General features: G+C 44.9%; 1 protein-coding gene across 1 annotated transcript; it reads right to left on the bottom strand.

Moving 5' to 3' along the window:
* Nucleotides 1–12898: 12898 nt before the first annotated feature.
* On the bottom strand, nucleotides 12899–14877 carry b3galt4 (UDP-Gal:betaGlcNAc beta 1,3-galactosyltransferase, polypeptide 4). Its single transcript, XM_028987254.1, has one exon. It carries the CDS (start codon nucleotides 14523–14525, stop codon nucleotides 13416–13418), a length of 1110 nt encoding a protein of 369 aa, XP_028843087.1. The 5' UTR covers nucleotides 14526–14877; the 3' UTR covers nucleotides 12899–13415.
* Between the last annotated feature and the right edge of the window lie 1897 nt (nucleotides 14878–16774).

Here is a 16774-nt window from a genome sequence, read left to right as displayed (position 1 = left end):
TGTCGTCGGCATAGGATCCATGTGAGGAAATGACCTCACCAAGTGATCACGTGTAGAGATAGTAGAGAACCAAGTAACACACAAAAGCACTGTATTCAAACCACTCCAATTTGGTGTTACTTGACAGAAAGAGGCGTGGCACAATAGAGGTTAAAAGGATGAACAGTTTGTAATTTATTAACAACCAGTAAATGACTATTGCAGTTACATGTGAATATTGTAAGTAAAAAGGGGTACCAATGTTACAGAGAAAACCAAGATGAAAAGAAAGAGTAAAGGGAGAGAGAGAGAAAAGACTCGAAAAGCCGGAAGGCTTCCGATGGAAAACAGCTGAGAAAGAAAGATAAAAGTCCCTTCCCCCCATGTGAACAGATCTTTATACACCTGGCCTACAGGAAACTGTCACAGACCAATCAGAACCTGTTGTTTCTGACGTCACGCCCCCGATGCCTCCCGTCTGGGGAAGACAAAGAGAGTAGGCTGTCCTGATGGCTGGCACCTCACACGTTTGGCTCGGGGGAAGGGCGGCAACTGTTGCAATGCCGTTCGACAAAGGGCATGCAAAAACAGAGGTGTTGAATCTCCATGCCCAACAAATGCACAGAAATGTCATGGCTCCGCGATGTTCCATCTTACAGATGCCCGCTATGCAAAACAAAAGCGTAGAAACACCATGGTCCTGCGACGTCACATCTTACAGAGTAAAGGAGAGGACCTAGCACTGAGCCTTGAGGGACACCAGTGTAGAGTCTACGTGAGGTAGAGGTGGATCCTTTCCAAGTCACTTGGTAAGATCGCTCATCAAGGTAGGAAGCAAACCACTGCCATGCTGAGCCCTGAATTCCAAACCTCTTCAGATTGTTACTGTGAAGAAAAAGGCTAAATGGAAAAGGAGGATTAAGGAAAGATGCCAGGTTTGAATTTGACAGCTGTTGCTTTTTAGTGAGTGGAGTGACCTTCACTATAAACCCACGAGTCCAGCCCCCTAATTTACACCTCAGGGAACACGAAACTATCAGTGATGGACCAGCTGAGTATGATAATGATGGCAACACTTAACATTTGCTGCTTAAACACAATCTACCTTTCAATGCACACCACACAATTGATAGATCTACACAGTCCTACAGCTGAGCTTACAAATAGACAGTAAACAAAGTCTAGATCCTACCTTTCCAGAAGAGACAAATACAACTATGGACAAGAAGCACTCTGAAATCCGAGTCCCTTTTTCTACAAACAAAAGCAGTGCGGTTACGTACAGAATGACTTTACTTACGGCTCTTGTATTTTTGATCTGCTGCACAGATTTACTTGCAGGCAGGCCATCTTGTAAAGCTCTTTCCTTATTAACCCATCTGCTTCTATAATAAAGAACTCCTAGACACAGATTTTGCTGTTTTTGAGGGGAAGGAAGGGTGGGTGGTAGACAAATGGTAGACCAATTTTTTTTTTGATGAACATGTGACTCCGTTCCACTCCGTTGTCACTTATTTTTTGGGCTTCAGCTGCTTGTGTGAAGTCTGACCCTGTAAGGTGAAAGTTTTAAGGTGAACACAGTTACACAGCATGTGCAAGGAACACAGGGAAACTCTGTAGAGGCCAACCAGGGCACACTAAAACCAAGGGGAGAACCAGCATAAAATATCTTGGGCAGGAAGGCCTCATAAGTGCGGCAATAAATTCCCCATTCGCAGCCTGAAAAAATTTATGATGACGGCTGCACAATTACATTTACTGAGCACACAATTAAACTAGGCTCTCCGCCATTTTCTCTTTTAAAGCTACCTATCAACCCTCCCACCACCACATCGGTTCTCGCTACTATCCCAGCGAAGTTCAAATGTGGGTCTGCGTGAAACTGGTTCCAAAATTGGAAACCGGTACAGTACCCAGAGCAGTGGAAGAAGGGGTCAAATAAAGGGGTGGATATGTCGCCTGGCTGGCTCTTGTTTACTGTAATAAAGTTCTGCCTATTCTAATTTTTCCTGAACGAATCTCCTTTACGAATTTACTTTGTCTGTTGTCACTTTTCATGTGATGTGCTGCCCTTGTTTGTTCAGCCATTGAAGGTGGGCACCATATATTTGATTTCGGCCATAGCGATTGGTCCTCCATAGTAATCCATTAGCTGGAGTGTCTCTCTAATTAATTTTGCAATGTTATTGTTCTTCCACTGACCAAAATCACACCTATGTCCTAGATTTTCATTGCAGTCCTTGAATATGTTAAATATCACGAGAATCTGATGGAAGTATGGCAACAGTGCTTCGCCCACTTTATGCTTGCCAAAAATAATCAATCGCTGAATCAGGTTGAGCACATTGCAGATGATCTGTTTGTTTTGTGTTTGGAGTGCATCCCTGATTGGTTGAATAAGGAATGGGATGAGAGGTGCAATTTTTTCGCCACCGGCTTCCACCATTTCGCAAATTCCCTCACGGACAATAGTTGAATATGGGTGCTCTGTCTCCTATAGTCCATAAAACAGCACAACCAGTAGATTTGCATAATCCATCTTGTCCAATTCCACCAGCCACATGATTTTCTTTCTTTTGGGCTCACCGTAATTTATCGCGATGGGGAAATTGGGTTTATTGTATACCTCACGAAATACTGTTGGCTTTACATTTCTTTCCTTCAAGTTGCCACTTTTTGTTGGCTTTTAAGGCACCACCACTGCGTTCTACAGAAATGATTTCCATGTGAAGGCTTCAGCAACTATAGGTTTGGCTTTTTCCTTGACACTGTATTAGTTCATTATAGTAAAATAGTCTTTCGAGTTTTTCTATATCATTACATATAAATAGTTGTGCTATATGAAACAATTGTGCAACATGATGACTGCTCTAAAGAACTAACCCACAACAAAGAAGCTTCGCGAGGGTGCTTAGCTTGTCCTTTGCTGTAAACATGACTGTGTGTGGTCACTCCAGAGTCTTCATAGTTCCTGGATCAGGACGGTCTGACCTGACCTACATTTTTTTTACATGAACATGTGACTCGGGTAAATTCCACTCCGTTGTCACTTGTTTTTTTGGGCTCAGCTGCCTGTGTGAAGTCTGACCCTAATAAGGCGAAAGTTTTAAGGTGAACTTTACCTTTACATTTAAGGCATTTATCAGACGCTCTTATCCAGAGCGACTTACAATCAGTAGTGACAGGGACAGTCCCCCTGGAGCAACTCAGGGTTAAGTGTCTTGCTCAGGGACACAATGGTAGTAAGTGGGATTTGAACCTGTAACTCTGTAGTCTTCTGGTTCATAGGCAAGTGTGTTACTACCCATGAGGAACACAGGGCAACTCAGTAGAGGCCAACCAGGGCCCACTAAAAACAAAGAAGGTGTGGGAGAACCAGCATTAAATACCTGGGCCAGGAAGGCCTCATAAGTGGGAATAAATTCCCCATTCGAAGCCTGAAAACAATTTATGATGACGGCTGGACAATTACATTTACTGAGCGCACACTTAAACTAGTCCTTGCATCTAGAGATATTGTGGGGTATTTGCCCCTGACGGTCCTAGTACGTCCTTCGGTCACTAATATTCTTTTGGAACAAAAGACTTTCACAGGTAAGACACTCGCCTGTGAACCAGAAGACCCAGGTTCAAATCCCACTTACTACCATTGTGTCCCTGAGCAAGACACTTAACCTTAAGTTGCTCCAGGGAGACTGTCCCTGTAAATACTGATTGTAAGTCGCTCTGGATAAGGGCGTCTGATAAATGCTGTAAATGTAAATGTGTTTGTGAGCAAGTCCTTTTGGAAACGTGTACCCCACATGTAGACCCGAAAGACAGGCCCTTGCCCAACACTGACCTTGTTTTGTTTGTCGATGGAACCCATTTTTGACCCAGCAGGTAAGAATTGTGTCTTTTCTGAGGACTGTGAATGTAAAAGGGTGGAAGTAGCCTAGTGGGTAACACACTCGCCTATGGACCAGAAATCCCAGGTTCAAATCTCACTTACTACTATTGCGTCCTTTAGAAAGCCACTTAACCCTGAGGGTCTCCAGGGGGGATAAGGGCATCTGATAAATGGCATAAATGTAAAATATAACTGTAATGCCTGTTGCCCCGCGACCGGTAAGTCAGTCACCATTTACACAATTCATTTTTTTTGCTCAAAATATGACTCACAAATGCCATATATGTCACATATTCAAAAATTGATAATACTTATAAGTGTAACATGGTGGGAACGTCTATTTTCCCGCTGTTTGAATAGTGGACTCATTTGACCTGTTTGTCTCTGATCTACGTCTATTTTTTATTATATAATAATTGCACATATAAATGATTTACTCAATTACCAAAAGTATTGAAGCCATACAGGTTTTCAGAGGTGTCATCTCCGATGTGACCTCACCACCTCCAATAGCACATGCGTTTTGGTTTTTTTTGATGCGCTGGAATTCTTTTTTTTATGATCAATTTGAAAAACGTATGTACATTTGCTCATTTATGGCGCTTATTGTTCAAATGTACATATTTTACTCAGCTCTCAGCTTTTTTTTTTTTTATCTTTTAACCCTCCAGTTTGCAATAACCATGTCTCTTATTATTAATGCAACATGTTGATTCCAACCACCAAGCAGTTCTCAGGGCCAAGCTGAAGCGTTTGTTTCTTCAGTGTGAGATGTGGATCATACGTACTTTGCTAATGCCTAATGATGCCTAATGTCCTTTTCCACCTGATCCATTTCCTGCTCCAGATAAAACTTGTATCTCCGCTTAGAAAGATTATCCACATTGAAAGACATGCAATGATATTTGTGGTTTAGATCAGCCCATTTGTCTTTTAGGGCCTGGAGATGGGCTGCCTGTTCTTATTTTGCCTTCTGAGCCGCTTCACGTTTGAGCCTGACCTCCTTTTCCTTGGACCGCATGGCCTGTTCCTCCAACAATTTTTTTTCCAGCTCCTTCACCTTGGACCGCATGGCCTGTTCCTCCAACAATTTTTTTTCCAGCTCCTTCACCTTGGACCGCATGGCCTGTTCCTCCAACAATTTTTTTTCCAGCTCCTTCACCTTGGACCGCATGGCTTGTTCCTCCAACATTTTTTGTTCCAACCTGGTGCGTTTGGGCCTGATCTTCTCCTTGGCTTCTTCGTCCAACACCTATTTTTTGAGCAACATGCATTTGGGGGCCTGACCGTAGTCCGGTTTATGAACGGGTTTATCGTCATTTATCGCGATGGGGGAATTGGGTTTATTTTACACCTCACCAAATACTGTTGGCTTTAAGTCTCTTTCCTTCAAGTTGCCACTTTTTGCTGACTTGAAAGGCACCACCACTGAGTTCTACAGAAATGATTTCCATGTGAAGGCTTCAGCAACTAAAGGTTTGGCCTTTTCCTTGACACTTTATTAGTTCATTATAGTAAAATAGTATTTGCAACGTTCTTTATATCAGTTACATATAAATAGTTGTGCTAAATGCAACAATTGTGCAACATGATGACTGCACTAAAGAACTAACCCACAACACAGGAGCTTCGCGAGGGTGCTTAGCTTGTCCTTTGCTGTAACCATGACTGTGTGGTCATTCCAGAGTCTTCATAGTTCCTGGACGGCACGGAAGTGGTGGTCCTGGTCAGTTTCCCTACGAGGGAGCCTTCACTGACCACCCATCTCGCCCAGAGCCATAACCAGCGGGTTGCGGGTGCTGCCGGGCTCTCCTCCCAGCACTGTTGTTTCTCTTCAGCACAACAGGAGGAGGTTTGCTGACATATATGCTGACAATCAATGCCAGGTGCAGCAAAACAACCCCAAAACATAATTGAACCTTCACCATGTTTTCGGTAAACAGTAGACTGATGTGCTTTATGAAAATGCTCTATCTTGGTCTCATCTGTCCACAAGACAGGATTTTGGCTCAAGTACATTTTGGCAAACTGTAGTCTTGCTTTTTTTTATGTCTCTCTGTCAGCAGTGGGGTCCTCCTGTGTCTCCTGCCATAGCGTTTCATTTCATTGAAACGTTGACGGATAGACACTGATGCTCCCTGAACCTGCTTCAATTTCTTTGGAACTTTTTTTGGGGCTGTTTATCCACCATCCAGACTATCCTGTGTTGCAACATTTCATCAATTTGTCTCTTCTGTCCACGCCACGCCCGAGTTGCAGACTTCTTGATAATGTTGCACACTGTGGGCAAAGCCAAATCTTGATCTATGGAGATGGACTTATAACCTTGAAATTGTTATTTTTCCACAACCTTCACACAGTTCTCTTTTCCTCTTTCTGTTGCCCATGCTTAGTGTGGCCCACACAGACACACAATGCAAAGACTAAGTGAACTTTCCTTTTTATCTGCTTTCAGGTGTGTTTTTTTATATTGCTTACACCTGTTACTTGCCCCAGGTGAGTTTAAAGGACAATCGCATGCTTGAAACAATCTTTTTTTATCCACAACAGGTAATGAATGCTGTGAATGAAGTGAGTGCAGCAAACAGCACAGTGTCCGAAATTAAAAATACTGGGGAAATATTGTGTGACAAGCTCCATCACGAGGGTTTACGAATAACGCTTTTTATGGAATGGAAGCCAGTAGGTGGCGCCAACAGCCAATTTCTACTCCTCTGGCTTGCGGTTCTTCTTCTTCTCCTCCAGCCCTACACCTCTACTTCCCGGTGTGCAGTTTCTCCCCTTGCACACGCTACATTAAATCCCCGTAACACTCACATCCCAAACCCCAACAGAACACATTTACCCATAACATGGTTAACAATTTACACTTAATCAATAAATTGTATGAATCCTTGCCAAACCGCATGGAAGCAGTCCTTCAAGCTCACGGAAGTCATACATTTCATACAATTTGCTAACATATTTTTGTATTTGCAGTAGTGGTGGGCCGTTATCTGCGTTAACGTGCGACTCTTATCGCGCGATTAAAAACGTTCTGCGTTAACGTGAGACTTTTATCGGCGAAAAAAAAAATATCCCCGTTAATCTATTCACAAAGTTGTGTTGGGAGCTGGGTCTATACTACGCAAGCTATTGTGCCGGAGTTAAATTGTTACACTAGATTTATAAGTACATTTCTTCTTTCTTGTGTCTTTTAGTTTCTTATTGCCTAAAGACTTTTATTTTGTTTTTCAGACCCAGTTCAGGTCTCTTGGACACATGGCGTGAGCTGTGAGAGGTGCGTGGGGTTTTTGTGCAAAAAGTTATTTCCTTCATTTTAATTTCTGTACATATTAGGAATATTTTGCATGTGTGTTATTTTGTGAATATTTTTTTATGTTCTTTTAATACTGTATATTGTAGAGGGAGGTGCAGAAAGACGCGATGTTCTGACGTGACCTTGCTTTTTGTACAGAATACACTTTGCACAGAAAATCTCTTGGGTGTCAGCTCATCATTTGCGGTTCAAGAAACGAAATCAAAAAGTTACACAACGCAGAAGAAGAACCGCTACACTATGATGACTTTCACCTTGATATTTTAGCGCGGATGTATACCTAGCCGAATTGCACTGTAGGGGGGCGAGAACGAGTCTTCGAACTGTGAAATTAGCTGCATCCATGTTACCACGTCACGTTTGATGTGGTAATTTCACAGTTCACTGAATAAACACTTGGTAAACACAAGTACATCTTATTGAATATAATTTATTTTCATCACTATCATAGTAGATAGAACAGCTTTCTCAAGCAGTTTGTGATGCATTTTGGAAACCTGGTCTAATGCGCCACCTGGCTAGAGAAACCCGTTCTCAAAGAGAACTGTTGTCTTGCCAAATTTATACTGTCTTAATAAATCTTTTTTTCAGTGAAACTAATTCATTTCAATGCATTAAACATCATTTAGCTTTTCATCTGAACTATTTGTAACACCAATTGATTAATTAAAAGTCATGTTAATACGCAGGTGTTTCTACAGAATAGATAAGCGACAAGACTTTTGTCAGGGACCTGTACATACACACCTAAGAGAATATATATATATATATATAGAGAGAGAGAGAGAGAGATTTCCTACATTCCTGCATTTTGGCTAGCATTCGACACTGAATAGCATAGTCCGCCATGCTCTGAGCTCATGGAAGTCATACAACATATAAAATTTGGATCTCACAGCACCACTACTTAATTTGCTGCGTATTTTTGTATTTGCAGTAAATTTGTTCAATTTCTGTATTGGCGACAGAACTTTTGTCTTGCCAAAATTGGACCTTTCTGTCTTGATAAATCTTTTTTCAGTTATATATATATATAGATATAGATATATAAATCTTTTTTCAGTATATGTGTGTGTGTGTGTGTGTGTGTATATATATATATAGAGAGAGAGAAATTTCCTACATTCCTGCAATTTGGCTAGCATTTCACAATGAATAGCGTCAATAACTGCAGAGAGGCAATCGGCCACTGGAGTTGCCCAGGAACGCTGTCTTGATTCGTGGTGGAAATGTTGTCCTGCTGCTCCAATAGAGGCGTAGCCCAATCTAGAGCACGGACAGTTAGGTGGGTGATTATATAAGCAGCTGCCGTCTCCCCATCCGGGAAGTGCACCGTGTGGCTGTGGAGGAGCAAACGGCACTGCACAAGAAAACCTCTGCGACCAGCCTTATTCGTCTTAAAGGGGATGTGGCGCTAGTCCTATGAGGTCTGTAGAAAGTCCTAAAGAACTCAGGAGAAGATATTTAATATTAAATGCAGCCGAATAAAGAATTTAAAAGCTATTCTATGTATAGTTAATTTAAATAGGATCGTAAACATTATGAAGGCAAAAAAACAAGATTTGGATAAGTCAGTTAATCAGTCAAAGGTTCTTGAAACGGTTTTAGGTGTAAAGGGTTACAGTGTTCTGAAAACACTAGGTACTGGGTCATTTGGCAGCGTCCTACTGGTTTAATCCAGACAACACAAAGTAAATTTGGCTTTGAAGATAGTCGACAAAAAGTAAATGGAGGATAAATATGTAAAGAAATTTCTGCCCAGAGAGAAGTCGATATTAAGATTAACAAAACACAAGAATATAGTTCGCATGTACGATGAATTTGAGACGTCTGACGGTTTTCAATGCATCGCCATGGAAGCGGCGGACAGAACCTTGTAAGACGTAATCAGGAGATCAGGCCGTCTTCCCGAGAAACAATGCCAGGATATGTTCCACCAGATGGTTCAAGCTGTCAGGTATCTGCACAGCAACAATATTTCACACCGGGACCTGAAATGTGACAATATACTTCTCACTGCTACTGACCAGATCTAACTGGCTGACTTTGGTTTTGGAAGAGTTTGGTCACCAAAGCACGAACTGAGCACAACGTTCTGTGGAACCCCATGTTATTTAGCTCCAGAGGTGCTGCAGCAGAAGCCATATGACCCAAAGAAGGCTGATATATGGAGTTTGGGGATGGTCCTCTATTATATGGCCATAGGAGCAAAGCCTTTTAATACATCCTCTGTCAATGCGTTATTAAAAATGCAGGCAGCCCCCTTGGCTCTTCCCGAATTTGTTGCAAGTGATGTGGTGGACATTTTGTAATTCATCTTATAGTATAAGATCTAAAACCGGCCCAGCATCCTAATAATTGCTGAGCACTCTTGGCTTTTAAAAGCAGACACAAGCAACAAGACGCAACTGTACACACTGGGAGCCTCCACGTCAAGTGTGGCTGCAGGAAGCAAAGCTCTTAAAAAATGGAATTGAAAGTTCAACTAAAGGTTTAAACAGCCAGTGAAGGTGAATTGCCTGAATTAGCGTAAAGAATAAAGGTAGAAACCGAACTATATACGTAAGAACCGTCCCTGTGGTAGAGCTATTAATGTACTGTATAAGGAAGGCCTTGCATCCACACGTAAATGGGAAGAGCAGCAGCTGGGCGTCAATAAATATTTTAATATTTTAAACTCAGTCAGATTCAGATTTTATTTGTCACGTGTACACAACATGCAGTGAAATTCTTATTATAGTGCACAACCTTACCAAAACATAATATGTAAAATACAAAGAAAGTAGAACTCTCCTTTACGGCCGTCCGTCCGTAAGGATAAAGTATAGGTGCATTATCAACACAACACACATAATGTATGATAAATATATAAACATATAGGAACATATACTGCACTTAACACTTCATATAGGAACTATATGGAGTGTTAGGTGCAGTATGGATAGAGTCACAGTTCCATGTATTTTAATTGTGAAAGTGAATGTCACACGTGATACACAGCACACAGTGCACACAGTGAAATTTGTCCTCTGCATTTAACCCATCACCCTGAGTGAGCAGTGTGGAGCCATGACAGGCGCCCGGGGAGCAGTGTGTGGGGACGGTGCTTTGCTCAGTGGCACCTCAGTAGTACCTTGGCAGATCGGGATTCGAACCGGCAACCTTCTGATTACGGGGCCGCTTCCTTAACCGCTAGGCCACCACTGCCTATTGCTCATTTATACTGATACTAATTACAGAGTCCAGATCAGAAAAACAGTAGAAACAGTACTGCGGTTACAGAGACCGAGTCCGGATCTGCACATGATTCATGGCCCGGAAGAAGTTGTTCCTGTCTCTTTTGGCTTTAAGGGAGCAGAAGCTCTCCCCTGACCTCAAAAGAGAAGAAGAGTCCGTTGTTTCCCGTGTTTCCGATGTTTCCCGTCAGGATGGTGCCGGTGTAAAAGTTCTCAAGTATCCTCTGGGGCAGGTAGAATCCCCTGAGGTGTCTCAGAAAGAAAAGACGCTGACGGGCCTTCTTCACCGGAGTGTCGGTATGGTAGGTCCATGACGGTACACTCAAGATCCCGGAAACTGTCTCCTCACCTTCCTTGTGATGAAGTCCATGATAGCTCCTTCGGCCTTGCTGATGTTCCTCCACTAACTACATGTGCAGAACGTCTCTGTCCGGATGCCAATTCTACGTTCCTCTAGGCCAAAGCCCTCCCAATCCACCAAATACATCTGAGTACAAAGGTACAACATAGTAAAAAGAAGATATAAACCATTATTGTGTATTATTGTGATCAGATTTTGAATTTTCATCAGCCTTTGAATTTCAAACACTGTTTCAATACCAAAAGAAAATCCGTGTTTCGGAGTATTTTGCCTGTACAATTTTGCAGTAAATAAACGTATAAGAAGGTGCCCACAAACTCCCCGGTAGCCTGTCATGGCTGCAGATTGCTTCACCAGCTCACCAATCATTTCACTTTAAAACCGGATGCTAAAAGGAATAGAAGCTAATATATTTAAACATAAATTTCAACTACACTTTAAACGCTATGAAAAAAACGACTGATGATAATGATTAGTCCATTTGTGGGTCAAAAGTTCTTGAAAAGGTTCTAGAGGTAAAGGGTTACAGCGTTCTAAAAACACTAGGTAGTGGGTCATTTGGCATAGTCCTGCTGCTCTAATCCAAAAGACACAAAGCAAATATGGCCGTGAAGATAATCGACAAGGCGTAATTAAGAGAGAAACATTTATAATAATATCTTCCCAGAGAGAAGAGGATATTGAAATTTGCAAACCACAGGAATATAGTTAGCATCTATGAGGACTTCGAGACACCCGACGGCTTTCAGTGCTTCGTCATGCAAGCAGCGGAGCGATCCTTGCACGATCTAATCCAGAGCGTGGGCCGTATTGCCGAGAAACAATGCCAGGATATGTTCTAACAGATGGTCCAAGCTCTCAGGTATCTGCACTAGTACAATATTACCCACCGGGACCTGAAATGTGAGAACATACTTCTCACTGCTACTGGCCAGATCTAACTGGCTGACTTTGGTTTTGGAAGAATTTGGTCATAAAAGCACAAACTGAGCACAACGTTCTGTGGAAGTCCATGTTATTTAGCTCCAGAGGTGCTGCAGCAGAATCCATACGACCCAAAGAAGGCTGATATATGGAGTTTGGGAGTGGTCCTCTATTATATGTTGATTGGATCAAAGCCTTTTGATGCGACACACGTCAGGGACATAATACGGATGCAGAAGGCCCCCTTGATTCGTCTTGAATCTCAACCTCGCAGTGTGAAGGACATTTTGTGCTTCATTCTGCAGTATGATGCCTCGGTCAGGCCCAGGATCAGAATGATTGCCCAACACTCTTGGGTTCCAAAACCAGAAGTGAGCAGCGACAATTTGCAATACGCACAGAAACCCTCCACATCAAGTGAAGCAACCGATATAGGGTGAATGCATTCGAGCGAGAAGAAAAGAAGACTGATCATTAATCACGTATTCTGTACAAGTTGTACTAGTCCACCGTCTGCCAATCCTTCTGTTTGTTCTTTAGAAGATTGTCCTCTAGAGACATACAAGTGAGGACATGGAATGCTTGCGTAACACGTCTGTAAGGGGACTTCTTACACGCATTATGAGTGTAAGAAGTCCTCTTATTATCAGTAAGGATGCAGTGACGCCAGTTGGACGCTCTTGCTACCCTGGAAAGGCGTCCCTCTCTGAGCTTCCAAGGTTTCTTGTGTCCAGAGGGTCCAACTTTTTAGTGGCTGTATAGACATCGAGACTGAACGCTTGTGATATTTGGGCTGTAGAACAATAAATTGGTTTGATCACAGTACGTCATCGTGAAGCCCAGAAAGCACGGCACCCACAGATTCCGCTTCACTCGCCCCATCACTCGCTCAATGCATCCATATTATCGATTCATTTATTATTTTACATCTAAACAAAATCTAACATGAAAGCTGTGTTTTGTTCTTTTTTTTATTATTATATGAATCATGTAAATTTTTTCCATTTAAAAAAATCCAGATTTATTATGCCGGAGATATTATTTTTAGGCCACGTTGCCCGGATTAGTTAAAACATTTTGGAAAAAAAAATCTATATACGTAGATCTGTAGAACTCTGTTACTGAAAAAAGTTACCGTGTCTCTACCGTAGGCATGGTCAGTTTCAAATAATACCACAAGACCAATAAAGTCAGGAATTTCACTGGCGTTTATTTTCCTTAAGTCACACAAATGTCACATAAAGGTGTGGCGTGGCGGCACTCGAGCGCCCCCTGGTGGCACAACCGCGGTCTTGATCGTTGTGCGCGGCCTCATTGAGTGTAATATGCTCAGTGCAACGCCACGGACGACTACGGAACTAACTAAATAGACCTAGACTACCGTTACGGTGCAGTGTTTTAATGCCGATTCTCGGTGTGGCACGTGTTTGCAGCGGTATTCTGCCGGTGGCTCTCGAACCGGTCGCAGCGAACAGCAGCAGCAGCAGGCCGATCAAGCTGGTTATTTAAACAGAATAAGCGAAATTCGGTTCAGTTTTCTCCAACATGCTGACGTCGGTGGCTCTGCTGGCTTTTTGTCGGTGCATGCTGAACCCCTCTTTGTGGCCGAGACCCCGGCGGGAGCAGCCGCAGGTTTTGCCGTTTTTCCGGGGGGGTTGCTGGCTTCTTGTCGCAGGAATCAGCACGCCGGCGTTGGCTCTGCCGCGATCACTGCGGGTCTCCTTGGCCGACCAGGGTCCCGAGTAGAGCTCGCACCTTGCAGAGGCCCAGCGAGGCGCGGAGGCGGAGCCACGAGCAGGCCTCGGAAGCGTGGGCGTCGGCCCAGAACCGTCTCATCTGCGCCGGCGTCACCTGGTGCACCGACACCATGGCCTGGTAGCAGCAGCGGCCGTACGGCACCGCCAGCCCCCCGGAGAAGAGAGGGCAGTGGGTCGGGGCCACGCCCGCAGCCCGGGCGCACAGGCCCACGAACACGTCCTCGGGCGGCAGCGGCCGTGCCAGGGGCATGGCGGCAGCCGTCAGTGAGAGTTTGAGCAGGGCGGTTCGTGACAGAACGTAGGTGGTGCCACTGCAGTAGTCGGGGAACACGTTGGCATTGTAGGCCTGCGCCGACAGGAAGTGCTTGCTGGAGGGGTTGCGGTTGGGGGCCACGCCCAGGTGCACGCGGCCCAGGTACAGGTCGGTGTGCCCGGCGCTGTCGTGACTGTGGTCTAAGTAGCGCAGCAGGCCGGAGGGATTGAAGAGCACGTCGTCGTCCACCTTGGCCAGGTACTGCGTCTGCGGGCAGAAGCGCTTCGCCCATGCCAACATGGACAGGGTCTTGAGGGTCAGGTTGGCATAGTTGTCCTGGAAACGGCCCTGCACCAAGTCACCGTGCTCACGCGCTTCCACCACCAGCAGTTTGGCCAACCCGGGGTCGGTGGGCACGCCCACGGTGAAAAGGGTGAGCACCCGACGCCTGCTGACCTCAACCTCCCCGCCCCAGGTGTCCCGAATGGCCTGGCGGGCCCACTGGTTCGCCGGGGCAGTGCTTACCATGGCGAGAAGGTAGGGCCTGGCACGCTGGCACACCAGGGGGCTGGGCATGAGCAGGTACTCCTCGGGACGCATGGGCGGGACGCTCTGGGCCCGGGGCCCTCCTCCCCGCACGGGGCCCTCCACCGGCCCGCTCATGCCCAGCGACGTCACCCACAGCTCGATCAGGTCCACGAAGAGCAGAGCCAGCAGGGCGCAGGCGGCGGCGGCCAAGCAGAGGACGTGCCGCAGCCGGAGCTTCCCCAGGCGGCTCCTGCAGCCCCAGAGCCCGCGGACCACCATCTCCCGGGCTCACCGCGCCGGAGAAGCGGCGCCCCGCGGGTCCATGTCGAGCTTCCGGCTGAAGGACACGACGGCTTCGATCCAATACGCTGTCGCGATTAATAACTAATGACGCGGCGTGTGTCGTCGTGAGCGACGCACGCTGCGTGCTGGAAGGTGTCCCGCCGGCCCGCTTCCTCTGGTCACGTGGGCCGCCGGATCTAACGGTCCCCTCCGACGCCGCGTTCGCCAAATGACATCACGTGTTGGAGGCGGTGGGCGTGGCTTGTGACGTCACGGTTCGCGCTCCGAACGCGGCCCCTTCGTGTCACCAGACAAACATTCCTCACATGGACAAGATCATATTTGTTTCATATGGCAAATACTGTTTTATTAATTTATTAGACTGTGTTAAATTAATAAACATGTTATAAACATGCGCAATGGCAATAATATATAAAGACTAATTAATTAACGAGAAACAAAGTAAGAAATGAACGGAAATAAAAGCATTCAGAGAGCATTCTTTATTAATGCACCACTGGGCCGTCCACAAACCTCGAACGTTCTTAATAAACTTCACAGAAGCGGGTCTGGTCAAACGTCCCTTCAACTGTGTAGCGGAGACGTGAAGATCTCCCTGAGCAGGACGGTGGCAGGAGAGACGACTCCGCTATATTTAAAAGAACAGAAATGAAACTCCCCTCTTCTCACTTCTTCATCTCCAGCCTTCATGGTCCCGGGCAACCAAAGAAACAGTTCTTAACATTCATACAATATACATTTGAAAAATATTCAAATTTACACCATTTCACTAAATCATGTGACAGTTGACTAATACTTCCCTCTCCAACTCGACGCCTTCGTGTGTTTTTTAGTGGAACGGTGTGTTGAGGTTCGAGGCCTTAAAAATCGGCATCTGATTAGGTACATTTTTCCAAATTGTATATAAGAATAAAAGAAGGGGGAAAAGAAAAAGACTCTGACTATCACTCTACCATTAACTTGTGGTGAGTTAACCCGCGTTGTAACGTCTCCCTCCAAACCGGGTCTTTTTTTTATTCATATATACAATTTGGAAAAATCTACGAAATCAGATGCCAATTTTTAGGTTATCTGATAAAAAAAAATTGCTCTGTATTTGTTTTCCCAGTAGTGTCCAGCTTCACACACACAGAGGGCAAGCTGGCCTCAAACCTCAACACACCGTTCCACTAAAAAGACACACAAAGGCGTCGAGTTGGTCCAGATTAACGTTATTTGCATGAGCAATTTACATTTACAGCATTTACCAGACGCCCTTATCCAGAGTGACTTTAATCAGTAGTGACAGGGACAGTCCCCCCCCTGGAAACACTCAGGGTTAAGTGTCTTGCTCAGGGACACGATGGTAGTAAGTGGGATTTGAACCCGGGTCCTCTGGTTCATAGGCGAGTGTGTTACCCGCTAGGTTACTACCACCCATTTCCTTCGTGATTAATGAAGTTTTCTGTTTCTGATTCTATTACGTCATAATATTAGTGAAGTGTGTTGCTTGGCCTAAAACCACAGGGCGACTTTACAATTACGGCACTTACGAGACTTGAGTTGAAGTTTATAGTTATATTTACAAAGTACAGCGTACGGAGCACAATGAAACTTTTACTTTAATACCCCTCCCACGCAGACAGTACATAGGACATGATACACAGAAGACATAGAAGACAAAGTGGTGCAGCAGCAATAAATATGTTGCGTGAATGTGCATGATTTAAAGTGACAGTGCATACTGTTAAGAGCCACAGTTACTGTATGTTGAACAGCCTGACGGCGCTGCGGTAGAAACTGTTCCTGAATCGTGTTGGGCGTGTGTGGATTGTCCCGAGTCTCTTGCCCGATGGCAGTGGAAAAAGTGACAGTGCAGGGTGGCTGGGGTCCCTCAGGATGCTCTTAGTTTTCCTGAGACGGCGCGTGGTGTAAATGTCTGTTATTGCTGGTGTGCCTGTGATCCTCTCAGCCGTTTTCACCACCCAGTAGTGACGGGGACAGTCCCCCACCGGAGACACTCGGGGTTAAGTGTCCTGCAGTAGGTGCCGTTCCCATTTAATTCAAACAGCAAAAAGACGTACCGCATGATTACATTTACGTTACGTTCTGGCCCCCCCTTCCCCTCTGGATGACGTCAGCGCCCCTTCCCCTCTGGATGACGTCAGCGCCGCGGAGGGAGAGCGCGCGTGCGCGCGCTGGAGAGGAAGGAAGGAAGGAAGGGGGGAGGAGGAAAAAAAAAAAAA

This window comes from Denticeps clupeoides, chromosome 7, assembly GCF_900700375.1.
Source record: "Denticeps clupeoides chromosome 7, fDenClu1.1, whole genome shotgun sequence".
In the NCBI taxonomy this organism is placed as follows: domain Eukaryota; kingdom Metazoa; phylum Chordata; class Actinopteri; order Clupeiformes; family Denticipitidae; genus Denticeps; species Denticeps clupeoides.
The sequence above is the reverse complement of the archived record's forward strand: the minus strand, read 5'-3'. Positions and strand labels throughout refer to the sequence as shown.